The sequence below is a fragment of the Eschscholzia californica genome, unplaced genomic scaffold (assembly GCF_041429995.1).
Source record: "Eschscholzia californica isolate CP2 unplaced genomic scaffold, dmEscCali1.0.p SCAF_1, whole genome shotgun sequence".
NCBI lineage: Eukaryota > Viridiplantae > Streptophyta > Magnoliopsida > Ranunculales > Papaveraceae > Eschscholzia > Eschscholzia californica.
In genome coordinates this window covers 8,284,858-8,300,838 of record NW_028238198.1, presented here as the reverse complement: position 1 = coordinate 8,300,838, position 15,981 = coordinate 8,284,858, and the positions used below count along the sequence as shown (strand labels likewise).

General features: G+C 36.2%; 3 protein-coding genes across 5 annotated transcripts; 2 read left to right on the top strand and 1 right to left on the bottom strand.

The window, feature by feature from the left end:
* The first annotated feature begins 1,235 nt into the window (after nucleotides 1–1,235).
* Nucleotides 1,236–5,505, top strand: LOC147563816 (pentatricopeptide repeat-containing protein At5g66520-like). 2 transcript variants are annotated; one of them, XR_015225347.1, is made up of 4 exons: nucleotides 1,236–2,495; nucleotides 3,118–3,660; nucleotides 4,163–5,054; nucleotides 5,156–5,505. XR_015225347.1 is itself a non-coding variant. In XM_086640888.1 (3 exons), the coding sequence occupies exons 1-3, from the start codon at nucleotides 1,486–1,488 to the stop codon at nucleotides 4,668–4,670; spliced, it is 2,061 nt and encodes a 686-aa protein (XP_086497014.1). In that variant the 5' UTR covers nucleotides 1,236–1,485; the 3' UTR covers nucleotides 4,671–5,505. The 2 variants fall into 2 exon arrangements, 1 of the variants encoding a protein (XP_086497014.1); XM_086640888.1 differs by having other exon boundaries at nucleotides 4,163–5,505.
* A 333-nt stretch (nucleotides 5,506–5,838) lies between these two features.
* RHL1 (root hair initiation protein root hairless 1 (RHL1)) lies at nucleotides 5,839–10,800 on the bottom strand. Of its 2 annotated transcripts, none has more exons than XM_086640901.1 (12): nucleotides 10,303–10,800; nucleotides 10,084–10,194; nucleotides 9,220–9,306; nucleotides 8,912–9,141; nucleotides 8,531–8,658; nucleotides 8,169–8,353; nucleotides 7,586–7,625; nucleotides 7,437–7,492; nucleotides 7,220–7,265; nucleotides 7,106–7,140; nucleotides 6,599–6,643; nucleotides 5,839–6,298 (listed from the first exon to the last, which is right to left on the bottom strand). In XM_086640901.1, the coding sequence occupies exons 1-12, from the start codon at nucleotides 10,627–10,629 to the stop codon at nucleotides 6,269–6,271; spliced, it is 1,320 nt and encodes a 439-aa protein (XP_086497027.1). In that variant the 5' UTR covers nucleotides 10,630–10,800; the 3' UTR covers nucleotides 5,839–6,268. The 2 variants fall into 2 exon arrangements, with proteins under 2 accessions (XP_086497027.1, XP_086497033.1); XM_086640907.1 differs by having other exon boundaries at nucleotides 7,437–7,486.
* A 463-nt stretch (nucleotides 10,801–11,263) lies between these two features.
* Nucleotides 11,264–15,589, top strand: LOC147563814 (Tetratricopeptide repeat (TPR)-like superfamily protein). The gene is made up of 2 exons (XM_086640880.1): nucleotides 11,264–11,770; nucleotides 11,860–15,589. Exon 2 carries the CDS (start codon nucleotides 12,105–12,107, stop codon nucleotides 14,649–14,651), a length of 2,547 nt encoding a protein of 848 aa, XP_086497006.1. The 5' UTR covers nucleotides 11,264–11,770; nucleotides 11,860–12,104; the 3' UTR covers nucleotides 14,652–15,589.
* The last annotated feature ends 392 nt before the right edge of the window (nucleotides 15,590–15,981 follow it).

The following is a 15,981-nucleotide window of genomic DNA, read 5'->3' as shown; positions in this document are numbered from 1 at the left end:
TCTATCTAACCCTCCTTCATTACCTCCCCCTCTTCATCTCTTAATAAATCTAATTACTTCAGTTTTTATTGCTAAACATGTCATCTTACTCTTTCTCAATATTTCAACACTCTCTGTCAAAACTCTATTTAACTCGAGTGTGCATTCTTTTTTAATATGTATTACGATCTACGTTAGTCATTACATGACATTGATACCTCATCAAGTCGTGAGAGGCACGATAACCACCGAAGTTAAACTACGGATGAAAGAGGCTTAAAGCCCAATGACATACTAAAGAGGCCTAAAGCCTGACAAACTTTTTTTTATACCTTTGATAATCCAAATTCAATAATCATGTACACCCCCCCCCCCCCCCCCCCCCTCCTCTAAAAATCGAACCTGAGACCTCCAAGATTTTGGAGTTTATGTCAACATATCGACCACTTAGGCAACCAAGTGTTGACTTAACCCAGAGTATTTTTTATCTCCAAGTTCATAGTAAATTAGCTTGGTGTGACTGAAAGAGGCCGTAGGGACTTGCTCCGAACCTCTATAAATCTTACATGTCATTATTCTTTATTTACTTTGTGGTTATGTCTATTTATTCACCATTGCATCTTAAGATCTTGGTTTTTCGCATTACAGAAAAACTCTAACTAGACTTATAACTAATCTGGAGTGGTTATTTTTCTCAATACTACCAACCCTCAGTCTTTAGCTAAAAACGAAGAAACAACCTCCAATTAGAGACGGGTCCCCTTCTCTTGGTGGTGGAAAACCTTTCTTTGATGGAAGAGTCTCCAACCCCCCTCCTCCCACTAGAGGAAAAGAAGGGGAGAACTTTCTCAAAGATAAATAAAAATTGAAGGTTGGTGATAGTGAAGATGAGAAGAAGGCCTATAAAGAAGACAAAAGAAACGATGACGGTATGTGGTGGCCAACGACCGACGAAGGTGACACTCATCGGCGAAAGTGAAGGTTAAGACGAAGAAAAAAAAATATCACTTTTAAGTATTAGAGGCAGCCTCTATTCGTGAAAGAAAGATGCACCTTTAACAATTAAATTATGGAGCCAACAACTGGTAGCTCAGTTGGTTAATGCATTATTCTGCAATGCAGATGTTCCACATTCGATCCAATAGAAGTGTAAATTTGAAGAATATTGAACTTGGGTTATTATTAGTATAAATAATGTAATAAATTTGTCCGTACCTTTTTATATATCAACGCCTTGCAACGTAGTCGATTTCTCTAAAAGAAAATTTTAAATTAAATTATGGAAGGCTCTCTGTAAAACTTCCCATCTACCATTTAGACGGTCCTCATTGTGCCAATTTTCTCCCCCCACATATTAGCTGCCTAAAAAATCTACTCTTTTTCCAAAGAAAATACTTCACACCCCATTCACCATGCGGTCTATTTAGCTCTGTTCACCAAAATATTTCAAATTTAGGGCAATTTATAAAGTCGTGTGATTTCCTTCCCCCATCAAATTCCTGTTCCATGACCAATGGCACTTTATGTTCTACAACAAAAAAGATTGTATTCCAAAATCCTGTGATTTCCTTCTTGGAATCATGCAAGAGCTTGAGAGAACTCAAACAAATCCATGCCCAACTTGTTATTGAAGAAAACCCATCTCAATATGAATCTTCCTTTTCACTTAATAAGTTAATTTCATTTTGTGCAATATCACCTAATGGATGCTTAAATTATGCCAAAACCCTCTTCAATCAGCTCCATGACCCAACAATTTATACTTGGAATTCACTCATTAGAGGTTTATCTCTAAGTAAAACCCCTCATGAAGCTATCTCAATGTACCAAACTATGTTACAAAAAGGGTTCCAACCCAATAATTTTACCTTCCCATTTGTAATTAAAGCCTGTACTGATTCTTCATTGACCCAGGTTGGAATTTTAGTTCATACCCATGTTATAAAATGCGGGTTAGAATCTGATTCATATATTCAGAGTTCATTGATTCATATGTACTCAAATGGGAAAGATTTGGATTCAGCACAACAGATGTTTGATGATTGTTCTGAGCAAGATGTTGTTTCTTGGAACTCTATGATTGATGGGTATGTCAAATCTGGATCAATGGAGCTTGCTCAATCTGTATTCGATCGAATGATCTGCAAAGATGTGGTTTCTTGGAACACAATGATCAATGGGTATGCAATGTTAGGGGATATTGAAGAGGCAAAAAAATTGTTTGATGAAATGCCTCAAAGAAGTATTATTTCTTGGAATTCTATGTTGGCAGGGTATGTTAAATGTGGAGATGTTGAAGGAGCTCGGAGAATTTTTCGTGAGATGCCTCGAAAAAATGTAGTTTCGTGGAATGCAATGTTAGCTTGTTATGCACAGAGTGGGTTATCAAATGAAGCTCTGGTCCTATTTGATGACATGCAGAGTTTTGATATAAAACCAACAGAGGCTACCGTTGTTAGTCTGTTGTCGGCTTGTGCTCATTTAGGGGCTTTGGATCAGGGGGAACGCCTACGCAGGTATAATTTAGAATGCATTCTATTTCCACATTCGCGTATGATATATGGTCCAGAAACAAGTATTTGGTACCACGAAACAAGTCTGGATCTTAGTAATCCCCGTACCTGGAACAAGATTTGGTATTAAATCGTGTCAAACCTTTTCCAAATCAAGAATACTTCATTTTGTTTCTGGGCTAGGTTATACTAGCAGCTTTGCATATGGAAGCTGAAGAGTACTAATAAGCCTAAGCAGTTTGCGGCGGGTTCGGGCAAGGGTCAATCCTCGATGCCCGCAGACCCGAGCTGAATAACTTCGCCGAAACTCGGCTGAGTTTTCACTGTATAGACATATTTTTCTTTTTACATAGCCACAAACTTTACTATAACGACTCAAAATAAATTCCAACAACTCAAAGTTTCATATACAATAGTTAATCAGGGGTTCGGTACCCGATTGGCTCGGGCTACCCTGATCTTGTTCAACAAGTTGGGTGGGTCGGTCAATCCCAACTACTTGGATAAGCAAAGCACATTTTCACAGTTTTTAGGTATCCTTAGCGTCGATAACAAACAATAGTATATTGGTCATAAACAACAACATTTCAACTTCATATTAAGCTAATATATGACTTCCCAACAGGTACATCAATGACCATAAGATCTCTATAAATACTGTCCTGGGGACTGCACTTGTAGACATGTATGCAAAATGTGGGAGCATTTCCATGGCTACCCAAGTATTTTATTCTATAGAACATAGAGATGTGCTTGCTTGGAACACCATAATAGCGGGGATGGCGATGCATGGGCATGCAAAGGAAGCTCATCGGTTTTTTAAGGAGATGCAAGAAGGAGGTTTTCATCCTGACGATATAACTTTTGTAGCTATGCTTAGTGCATTTAGTCATGCCGGTATGGTTGAGGAAGGGAAGGATTTACTGGCATGTATGAGTAAAACTTACGGAGTTGACCCAAAGGTTGAGCATTATGGTTGTGTTATTGATCTCCTTTCTCGAGCTGGTTTTCTTGAGGAAGCGGCGGAACTAATAGAAAACATGCCTGTGGAGCCTAACTCAAATGCATGGGGGGCATTACTTGGTGGTTGCAGGATTCATGGTAACATCGAAGTGGGTGAAAATGTAGGGAAACGACTTCTCAATCTTCAGCCTCATCACAGTGGCCGGTAAGTTTCCCCATTTTCCAATTTTCACAAGGCTTGATGTGTCTCGCGGTCTCTCTCATTATAATCTCTATGCAGGAGCTGACCTTCTAGTTTCATACTACCTTATTTGTGTTCGATTTGTTCAGTTCTGATCATTTCTTTACCTTCTTATTAGTTCATAATCTACGTTATATCTAGATTCAAGTCACTGGACAGAGTCTTGACCAGTAAGAATTAACGAAATTGTAACTTCCGCTAATAGGTCATTGATTTTGATTATTACTTCATCACAGTCCTTTTTAAACTAATTGTGACACCCTTAATTTTGAGAAAATAATTAGGGTGGAGTCCCATTTGGGCTCCAATATTTGACTAAGTCGCCCATTTAGCCTCATATTTTGACCAATAAACTGTTTGGCCCCAAAACAATCAAAATTGTTAAGAAACCGTAACTTTTAACTTTTTATACCCTTTTTGATGTATTTTTTACTTTCTTTTCTTTCTCTTTGTGGGCCTTCACTAGGTATGTGCTCCTATCCAACATATATGCATCTGCAAAAAGATGGGAAGACGCAAGAAAGGTTAGAAAACTGATGAAAAACAAAAAGGTTGCCAAAATTCCAGGTGTGAGCACGATAGAGTTAAAAGGAATTGTACACCGGTTTGTGTCAAGCGACAGAACACACCCCGAGTCAGATTTCATTTATGAGAAACTGTCCGAGATTTCTTCACGTCTGAAAACTGTTGTTGGGTACTTGGCTGATACAAACCAAGTTTTGTTCGATATTGAAGAAGAGGAAAAAGAACATGCTTTGACCATTCACAGTGAAAAACTGGCAATAGCTTATGGTTTGTTACATTCTGGTCCAGATGATATTATCCGAGTTGTGAAGAACCTTCGTTTTTGCACAGATTGTCACGATGCCACTAAATTGATTTCAAAAGTTTATCAGAGGGAGATAATAGTGAGGGATCGAAACCGATTCCACCATTTTAAAGAAGGAAAATGTTCTTGTCTGGACTATTGGTAGAAATGTGGAATATATTGTAGGAAGAAAGAACAGCAGAATCACAGAAGCTGAAAGATCAGAGTAGAACAGTGAGAAGATTCAGCTTTCGAAACAGCCATGAAGCCAGAAGAGCACAAAAGAAGAAAGTCTATCAGATACGAGTTTGAGAAATAATATCACAGTTTTGAGAACAACTCTGGCTCTTTTGTGGACAACTTCAATTCAAGATTCTCAAGCATTGCGAGTCTGAACTGGTTGATGGTATGGAGCTCAAACCAGATTCTACGGCTTACCGGAAATAAACCAAGACTGTTGTTCGACCTAGCCGTATCTTCTTTACGTTTGCAGAGATACCTAACCAGAATCATTAGACTAGTGTTAGGAGAAAACGAGAACTCAAAAGAGGTGAGAGTCTAAATCACTACGACTAAGTCGTCAGAAAAGAAAGTAATCCTTTCGACTTCGTCTTTTTTCTTTTCGTTCTATCACATGAGTTATATGTGCAGGTATGAGTATGCCGAGAACAATTTGAGCCCTTCAAAATTTCCCTTCTTCGGACTGAGTAAGGACTTCGTAGACATCACTAACTTGGTGAAGGGCGAGATGGAGTAGCAATCTTATTTTATGGAAAGCCTAGGCATCCCGACGGATTCCATCGATGCAGAGGTTCTGGTTTTCAAATCCTAGGACTTCATAAGTTCAATGCAGTTAGTATTTTCGCTTTGGAGAATGTCAAAAATGGTTGAACAATAGATATTTAAATACGAGTGTATATTAGAATTGACAAGAATCAGATTTTAGAATATTTTTCTTTTCTTTTTTGCAAATGCTGAAATTATGTTGAGTTCGACTCAAACCCATGCCCAAGGTATTGATGCTACCGTGTTTGTACCTCTGATTTTAAATCATTGACATCTTCAAAAAAAATATACACCAAAAATATGTGGCCAGAAAAATGCAACATTAACCTCTGAATCAAACTCTTTTAAAGTGTTTAAGATGAAGCATTTTTATGTTCATAGAATAAATCTAAACTATGAAAAAATTTGGAGATAGACCAGATTTAAAATATTTTTTAAACAATGTAGAAACTACTAAGAATTCACAAACTTGAATTGTAATAGTTTTTGAGAATCCAGTGATTTACTACTTATCATTATGGACCAAGTAATCGAATTCAAACAATACATAAAAGATAATATAATCATCCATTATTGAACATTGCATTAAGGACAGGTAAAAATCCAAATTACGTGTAAGAATATAATGATACTATATGAGTACCCCTTTTCCCATGTGGGACTTTACACGTCCCCTCACATTGTTTCCACCCAAATCTTTGTATTCCCCCAACCTAAACCGTATTCACGGCCGCCAAAAGTACACACTTTTACACAAAGACCTGTTTAGAACCGGAAAATAGAGTACAGTACCACCAATGAAATATAGTCGATCCATCTGGAGTCAGAAGCCCACAAATTTTATGTTTCGCTATATGGATTTTACTAAGAAGGAATTTATCTCATTTCCTATGACATTGCATTGCTTTAAACAGTAATAAAAGCACGCAGGTTACCCGAGAAATTAATTTGGGCCATACCCATTACAGACACATAGTATCAAGCATCCCAATCCTCATCGCCGATACCCTGAAAAGTATATCAAAAAATAAAAATTAATTCCGCGATCTTACATGTTAATTGCGTATCTCAATTTCACTCAGAGGTGAAATAAGATTGATAACAGATTGAAGGTTATGTAGGAAATGTTTAAATAAAATTCAATGAGATTGTGAAAGCAATCTGAAAGCGGATTAAAATGAAGATATGCCTAAAGAACTGGAAGTTTTGATACTTCTGCTATAACAGGTTCTTATATTTGGGATTTTAAGTTCTACCGTTTCATGGCTAAATGGACATAAAAGAGGACGAGAGGAAAAACAGACAAACCTCTGATGATTCACTTGAGATGTCTTCTATGGAATCATCTGTAACCTACAATGATTATGATAGTGTCAGTTGATAATCGAGAAACGAGAAAAAAGAGGAGAGCGTCCAAACCTATTCCCGAATAGTCATGAATGACATAATTTAAAAGCAAATGAGTTTCATGAAGTCCGTTGTTTTCAATATCAGAACTTCTTTTAACAGTTTTTTTGTGAAAGTTGTTTTTATGTTCAATCTCTCACTTGTCATTAGTGATTCACGACGACGGCACAAAATTTGATTCCAGTGTAGTTAATTAGTTATACAAGTTTACAAGATATCTCGGTGGCAAAGTATAGAAGACTAGTGACAAAAGAGCAGTAACGGGATATTATTATTATTACATTTCACAGACAGAAAATATTTAAATTTGAAAAAGCGTCTAAGCAACAAAAGCAGGAATCGATCACTAAAACTAAAACCCGGAAGGAACCAAAAATGAAGACGCATTTAAGTTCATCATAAAAGTACCTGAGACTGCTTTTGCTTTGTCACAGTTCTTTTTTCTGCAATCAGTTAACTAACAAATCAGTTACAAAACTAGCAATACATAAAGCATATGCTAACATGAAAGATAACACTGACCAGCCTTCTTCTTTGTTGCTGTCCGTTTCGTGCTGGGCCCTTCATCCTGTAAAAGTAACACTTCAGCGTTGAGCTATGAAACATTGCAACTAAACTAATAAGAAATAGTTAATGAGAGTGGGTTTTCTCACAATTGACCTACTCGTCAGTATATTTTACTAGGAAAATCAATTCATACCCAAGGAAATCAAAGGACAAGAAAACGATAGCTACTTACTTCAGCTAGGTCAAGCTTCCGTTTCAAACCAATATTGCTCAACTTCTGCCCTGAAGCTAGAAAGAATCAACAACTCGTTGCTTTAAATTACATTTTCCCATATTAAGACTATACAACTACAAACGCAAGCAATCAGTTTAAGTAGCAACCTTTTGTTGTTGAAGATTTCTTCACACTTTCGGCTGATTTCTGAAATACCAAAACTGTATGAGAAAGATGATGGCATTACAAGAACAAAAATACTAACTTTTAAACTTTTAGGCATGTGAGATTGGCATTCCATTTTAGTAATTCTTTACTTTGTTGGCCACGCGATCACAGGAAAACTCGGATAATTTTGTGAACGGCATCACTAAATACAGTTGCATTATCCATACCACCTCTGTCCTACTTGTCTTTAAAAGCAAAGTTCTAATCTAAGATACCCTATGATCTTCCCAACCCCCAAGGTACATGAACTTATGATAGCATAACAACCAGCCAACCAGGCAGATATCTTTCTGTGCTTCACGTTTTATGCCAAAACTTGCATGACTTATCAGATAAGACATAAGTTTATAACATGAGAAAACATTATAGAGCGCACATGCTCCTTTTTCTTCTCGCTTCTCAGTGGCGAATAGGTCATTAATATACAAGTATAACTTTTAAAACCTGCTTTCTTACACATGAAACATGAAGAAAACTGCATCTATTACAAATCAAGTAATCAATTGAAGCTTAAGCACTTACCTTTACAACCACCTTCTGAAACAGTGTAGCAATAGTAGCTTGAACAAGTGGACCACGCTTACTTGAAGATATCTCTTTGGATTTGTTCAATGACAAGCAATTTTGATCTTTTCCTGACAAATCTTTCTTTGCTGCACTATTCACACTATAAGTAGCATCAACCACCAAATCGGAACCTTCAGTCTGTGCTGCTACTTAAGGAATCAATAGTTGTTTGGATGTAAAACAGACATCTATGCTTGTCTATGAAAATACTCAAAATAACAATTTCTAGAAAAGAAATAAGTTCAAATATGCTAAGATGTCTGAGAGCACAGAGTCATAGCTATCAGAAGAAACTACTAGTATTATAAATTGGATATTTTCAGGACAAGCATTAGGCGTAGCCTCTTCAGTTTTCTCACAAATTCCCTTTTCCTTAGTTATGGGTACCTCAGAACGTCGTTCGTCGCTTCCGTCAGAATCATCTCCAGATGAGGAATCTGCAAAACTAACCAACGAAAAAAGGGAACAACTTCAAATATCTAAATATTATAATAGGAGAAGAAAAATACTTAAACAGTTTAGTCAGGGGCAATTGACAGGTAATTTATACACAATGAATAATCAGCCTATCGACTGAGTTATTATTTACAATAGTAAAAGATATTGGCATTTTCAGAGCCCCTCCAACTTTAAGTCTGTTTTCCATCTAAACCAAAAGAGATAATAAATATTATTGAAAGATTAGGCAAGGCTCTCACTTGAATTTTCTCCCTGCTGTTCTCGCCGACTGTCTAACTGGTGTCAATTCCGTCAAATTTACCACATTTTTTTCAATTGAAGGACAAGAATCCTCCGAAATATCATCATCCGGGGTAACACTGGAAGACAGAGGTTCAGTCTTTTGCCCTCTAGGTTTATTAACTGACTTTTCTTCACCTATTGCACTAGCACCAGCACCACCTTTAAAATCACAGTTCGCATGTTTTTCCTTGAAAAAAGAGAAAAAAAAAATTATGAAGATTTTCGAGTGCTACAACTCAATAAGCTAACTCGAACAAAAGCTAACCTCTACAAGTTCCTTAGGGAACTCTAGTCGGAGCTCTTCCGGATTCTCATCTTTTATCCCAATCCACCATGCTTCAGAAAATACAATCTATCAAAAAATGGTTTCAGGTGATGAGAACTAAATAAGTAGATGCACATTCCATGAGATATTTTTTCGTGACAAATGAATGATGCTATTGATGATAAAAGAGTAGGATAGAAAGATGAAAAGATGCAAAAATCAAAACGAAAGACCTATATCTTTGACACATACCATAAGATCACATACTACGATATATAGACAGATGAAACTAATTGTGTTTCTTAAACTAACAAAAAGTATGCCACTGCTCATATACATGTCGTGTGTGGGTATGTGACTGTGAGGTTCTGCCGGAAAAGTAAAAGTACTGAAAGACAATAAGAAAAATCACAACAAAGAAAACACAAGGTGCTTCCCATTTATTCATTAGTGGATGGTGTTGAATTGGACCAACATTTTACGGCATCGGGACATTTACTTAGAATCGTGCCACAGAGACGTCTCCCCAAGTCAACAGAAAATCACTATGGTACAATGTGTGTCGAAAACATGACTGAAGGTCCAAATTGGTTGGTTTAGTTTATCATAGCACCAAATTCCTTTACCGAAAAGCGACATGATGTACACAACCTCAAAATTATTAATGAGGATTTGAAGTACCCTGAGTCTTCTATTTGCCTCTTACTAATCATGAGGCTTAGTTCCCTTCATATTCACTTAATTACTACCATCCTCACAAAACTCAAGTAAATCCAATTCTTCATTATAATAAATTCAAAGACAATCAAATTTCTACAAGAATTCAACTTTGAATCAAAGCATAAGCAGAGAAAAACAACGAACCATATTATCGAAGTTATCCTCGCAGATCACACTCTTCCCTCCTTTAGAGAACTGAAGTGTTAAATACCTATTCTTCGGATAAACAATTGTACCAAATAACTTCACTTGACCCTAAACACCATCACAATATAACAAACAAAATCAAAACCCTAAACTAACAACATATAATCTATTAGGTTTTTACAAAAACAATTAAAATGAGTGAGTTTAAACCCTTACTTGAGGAAAATCAAGGTAAAGTATAGGATTCTTTGTTCCTAAATTCTTTAATTCACCAATCTTACCACCATTAATAGGAGCAATAAGACCAGGAAATGAGAAGAGAAATCTATTCTTTCGTTGTGATTTCTTCAGTATGTCTGTTCCGTGATGTTTGATTACAATTTTTGATGGATTGAGATGAGTAGAAGATTTTGCTGGTGTTTGAGTAAGAAGATTTTGAGTGAATGCGAGTTTTTTAAGTCTTTTGCGTTCTTCTGCTTCTGGATTTGGTGGTTGATTTGTTGATTTCTCGCCATTATCGTTCTTCTTTGAAGCTCGAACCATTATTTTTTCTCAAGCTTTGAAAATGTTTGACGAATTTGAGTATTAAGATGTGAGTATTTGGGTTTTGGCGCTCTCTCAGTTGTTAGGGCTTACATTTGTATCTAATTCCTGAAATCTCCTTAAGTTAATGAAAACTCAAGTCTAAGCCCTTGACGTTTCTCAAACGTTAACAGACTAACGGGAGCTTAGGGATTGACTGTTTTTGTCACGAAGGCAGCTTTAGGGCATCCAAACATGTCTCTATAAATAAAGGTTTTGGTCGATTACATTTAGGTTCGAATAGATATCACCGATGTCTAAAGATATGCCCTCTAGTAAATGTCTTACTGGATGATAACAAAGAACATCATTTGTTTGCAATTATGAAAAGTTTTTGGTCGATAAGACCGATAGTGTACTCTACTTATTGAAAAGATGCCATTGATATGCCCTCAGCAAATGTCTTAAGGACATCTTTACCGACTAATAACATCTTATAATGGTGTGGTGCGTACCGTTATGTTCCCCTATACATTGGTAGCTTTGTGACAACTTATAATGCAACTTATTGTACATCTCTCATCTCTGATAAGTTACCCTCATAAAGTGTTTTAGTTTTCAATAATAACACCATTTTCTTTGAAGAAATACTTAAAAACGAAAATTTGCGGAAGTTTTTAATTTTGTGTGTCATTTTGGAGGGTGGGTCATGGGATGTTTCGATCAAATAAGAATTCGAACTTTCTCATTTATTTATTTTTTATCTTTTCACCAGTAAACATTGATGCAAAACATAAATAGTTAGAATACGATTATAGATGAAGATAATGGTTTGACTCGCTCCATAAAAAAAAATGGATAAATTCATTTTTTTTTTTTGCAAAATATATGAGAATATTTTCAAATTTAAGTTTGAAAATATATGAATTATAAGGTAAGCTGCCCTATACATACAAGTAATGATAGGAAAACTACAAGTATCGTTATTTTCACATCAATTCTCTTAGATTTTTTTTTTTTTTGAATATTGATTACAATAGTCATTACAAATAAGTTGATATATCGATACGATGTGATAAATACGATATGACGAAATAGAATGGCCTAAAGTTTATTTATACCCAAATTCAATGTTTCTAGATTTACACTTCCATAGTTCCAAGTAATCGCTAATCGAACCTTAGACCTTCGCATTACGGAGCAGATGGGGTACCATTTGTTGACACTCTCTTGGTTTTCTTGTTATGTTAGTCAACAATTTTGATTCTCGGTTCCAAAATGGGTGCAAAAATCAATTACAGCTACTCGTTTAGCCACAGTTATTATTGATGTAGCAGAAAGTTGGGAGCTCCACTTACTTCACCATTAACGCCGGCAGCACTTCTGTATTCACAAAAGAAGAAGCTTCAAACGCTCCATTAATGGCGTAAATTAGCAACACCCCTCTCAGGGAAACCTCAAACACAGGTACCCTTAACTTCAAGACTTCTAAGTTAATGGCTTTACTACGAAAACCAACAAAAATCATTCCTTTCTTCTTCTTCCCACCAAAACCTATAAACCAGAGAAATACTCATCTAATCACATTTTTCAAGTATACCCATTGCTTCAATCCAATTATTGATACAAACCCTAATCCACAGTCTACTAAAACCCATTATTCATATTCAAGTATACCCATTGCTTCAGATCGAAATGAGATTGTAAATAGACTGATTACAATCTTTATAAAGAGAGAATTGATACAAAATAGTGAAGAATTAAGAACTTATGGAGATAGATTAAACCCTGAAACAGTTGAAATTGTTTTGAAAAATTTCAAAAGTTGGAAAATTGCTTATGAATTTTTCAAATGGGCAAATGAACAAGATGGGTATAATCACAATTGTTATACATATAACACAATGGTATCGATTCTCTCTTTAGCAAAACAAACTTCTCATATGAAAGTTCTAGTTAAAGATATAGTGAATTCTAGATGTTCAATGACGGCAGGTGCTTTAGGGTTTTTGATTAGATGTTTGGGTAATCAGGGTTTAGTTGATGAAGCTGTTTACATATTTGATCAATCTAAGATTTTGGGTCTTACTGTTTTGAATATTTATAGTTATAATTGTTTATTAGAAGTTCTTGCTAAATCAAGTAAAGTTGAATTGGTTGAATTGAGATTGAATGAGTTGATTGATTTAGGTTGGGTTCCTGATAAATTTACCCTAACCCCAGTTTTACAAGCATATTGTAATTCAGGAAAATTCGAAGAGGCTTTGAATGTGTTTAATCAAATTCTTGATAAAGATTGGGTTGATGAACATATTTTAACGATTTTGGTGGGTTCATTTAGTAAATGGGGTGAGATTGATAAAGCTTTTGAATTGATTGAAAGAATGGAAGAATTGAATAAGAGTTTGAATGAGAAAACTCTGGTATTGTTGATTCATGATTTTACGAAAAACTCAAGAGTTGATAAAGCCCTTCAACTGTTCGATAAAATGCGTAAGTTAGGTTTTAGTCCAGACCTTGCAATTTATAGTGTATTAATTAAAGGGTTGTGCAAGAAGAACGAGCTTAAGAAAGCTTTGGATTTTTACAAAGAGATGAAGGATACTGGTATTACTCCTGATGTTGACGTAGTTTCGAAGTTAATTTTCTCGTTTTGTGCAGAAGGTGACTTAATTACTGCAAATCAATTACTCGAGGAAGGTGTGGAGGGGTTGGAATTGCAATCTAGGGTTTCACTTTATAATGCGGTTTTAGATGGGCTTATTCGTTGTAGTTTGGTAGAGAAAGCTTTTTCCTTAATCAAGACTATGATTGGAGTTGAATGTGACGGGGAAATTGTCACTGATAATCTTTTTAACGTTAAGGAAAAAGTAATTCCGACGACTAGTTCTTTCAAAATTGTGATTGATGGTTTATGTAAGAATAAGAAATTAGATTTAGCCCTAGAACTCTTTAAAGATATGGCTCGAGTCGGTTGTAAAAAGGATATCCTTCTCTATAATAATTTAATCAACGAGCTATGCATTTCAAATCGATTGGAAGAAGGAATGAAGCTTCTGAGAGAAATGAAAGAGTCGGGTTTTAACCCTACACAATTCACTCACAATTGCATATTTGGGTGCTTATGTAGAAGAGAAAATGTCTCGGAAGCTACCGATTTGTTGAGGGAAATGCGCTCTTTCGGGCACGAGCCATGGATCAAACACTCTTCCACACTAGTAAAGCAACTCTGCAATAATGGGAAGGCAATCGAAGCTTGTAATTTTTTAAATGAGATGGTTCGAGTAAATTTCCTTCCAGATATCATTGCATATTCTGCAGCCATTGATGGGTTATTCAAGATCCACAAAGTTGATCGAGCTATGGAGCTATTCACGAACATTTCTTCACGTGGCTATCAACCAGATGTTATTGCTTATAACATTATGATACGTGGACTTTGTAAGGCCGGACGAGTATCAGAGGCGAGAGAGTTTCTAAACGACCTTTTAAAGAAGGGTCTCTTGCCCTCTATTATTACCTACAACTTGATGATAGACGGGTTGTGTAAAACAAACCAAATCGATGAAGCTCTAATTTTTCTTAAAGGAATGGTGGATTATGAGATCGAACCCAATGTGATCACCTACACAACTTTAATAGATGGCTTGTGCAATACAGGAAAACACGATGAAGCTCTTCATCATTGGGGCGAAATGAAGAAGAAAGGCTGTGTTCCTAATAAGATTACCTATATGGCTTTAATTAATGGTTTGTGCAAATGCAATAAGGCAGATACTGCATTGGTCTATTTCCGTGAGATGGAAGATAAAGAAATGACACCGGACGTATTTGTATACATTGGACTTATAAGTGGGTTAGTTTCAAATAACGAATTTCTCATGGCTTTAAAGATTTTGAAAGAGATGGTTCAAAAGGAAATGTTTCCTGGAAAATCAGATAAGAACTATCCGGTTCTGATAGAGGCGATAGACAAGTTGTCTGAAAATACCGATACTTCTTTAGAAGTAAAATTTCTCATTGCGAGTAGCTTCATTCCATAATTGTGTCGTGTTACAGACAATATGACAGAATAGATGAAAGTTCGTAAATGTTGTCACCATTCTATGTGTCCCAAACTCATCGAGATCATGGGTTCGAGCTTTAGGACATCATATCATAAATTTGTCAGAGTTCGTGAATCATGGGGTGGCGAGAGAACCCTTTTAGTGTATTCGAAGGTTCTTGACCAACTTATCTTCATCGGTATGAGAGTCTAGTGCTACAAACAAGGTATGCTTTCTTGGGGGAAGTTTAGATTTTGGATGTACTCCGTTTCGTTGGTGTTACCTTAACTTGGTAGAAATACATATTAACCGAGTAATGGATCCAAGCACTGATTTTTCGGAGGATTATCTTCAACGGTGAAGTTTCCGATAAGCTCAATTTTCTAATTCAAAGACTCCAATTATAACAACATCACCTTATGTTTAATGATTGTCTGTTAATCTTCAGAATCAGAACTTCAACTTGAATTCCTATGTTTTTTTCTCTGAATCAAGTTCAAGATTCATAAAAAGATTTTGGGTTGGTGCAATCAGAAGGTAGAATCATCATTTTGGCAGATTTTGAAGCTGCAGGTTCTATCTGATCAGAAGGCAAGAAGCTGGAAATTGTGGTAACGGTTAATCAGCAACGTTCCAGTTTGAGATCCAAGGCTGGAGTTCGAGCTAATCACTCATCGTCACGAATACGTGCACTAGAGAGCTCCAACACTGAAGAAGGTCCTGCCGTTCTTTGAACTCAGTCGATTTCTTTTCAGATATGAACTCAAAAACTTTCTCCTCAAATGGTTTCTTTGGCAGAAACTCAAGGCATTCTTTCGTTTTCTTTTTCTTTTTCGGTACGGAGTAAACTATATCACTAGCTACATTTGAAAACCCATCCTTTCATATCAGAAATTGTTTGATATAGTATAATATATTGGATCATTCATTGGTCATCTTCGATATTGTACTCTTTACGACTTCCCTTATGAATTTTCTTGCATTCTTTGAGTACTTTTTGATATTCTCCAATTGAATGACTTCGTCTCGGATAAGAGTCTGAGAGTTATTCTTGGAAGGGAGCGTCTATAGGTGTCCCTCTTATTTTACTCTCGACCCACCCTCACTCTTAGCGCCCCGACGGATTGGGACAGTCCGAGGACACTATCTGTGTTGGGTTTGAACAACACGGATTAGATCCAATCCGAGACCCACAGGAAGTGCCAAGAGGGGGGCTGGCCAAGAGCAATAAGGTGGGGCACTAGTGTTGATAAGAGTCTTTCAACATAAGTGCGACATAGATGACCTATGGATAAAAGTCGAATGATTACCGCTTATATGTCAATGT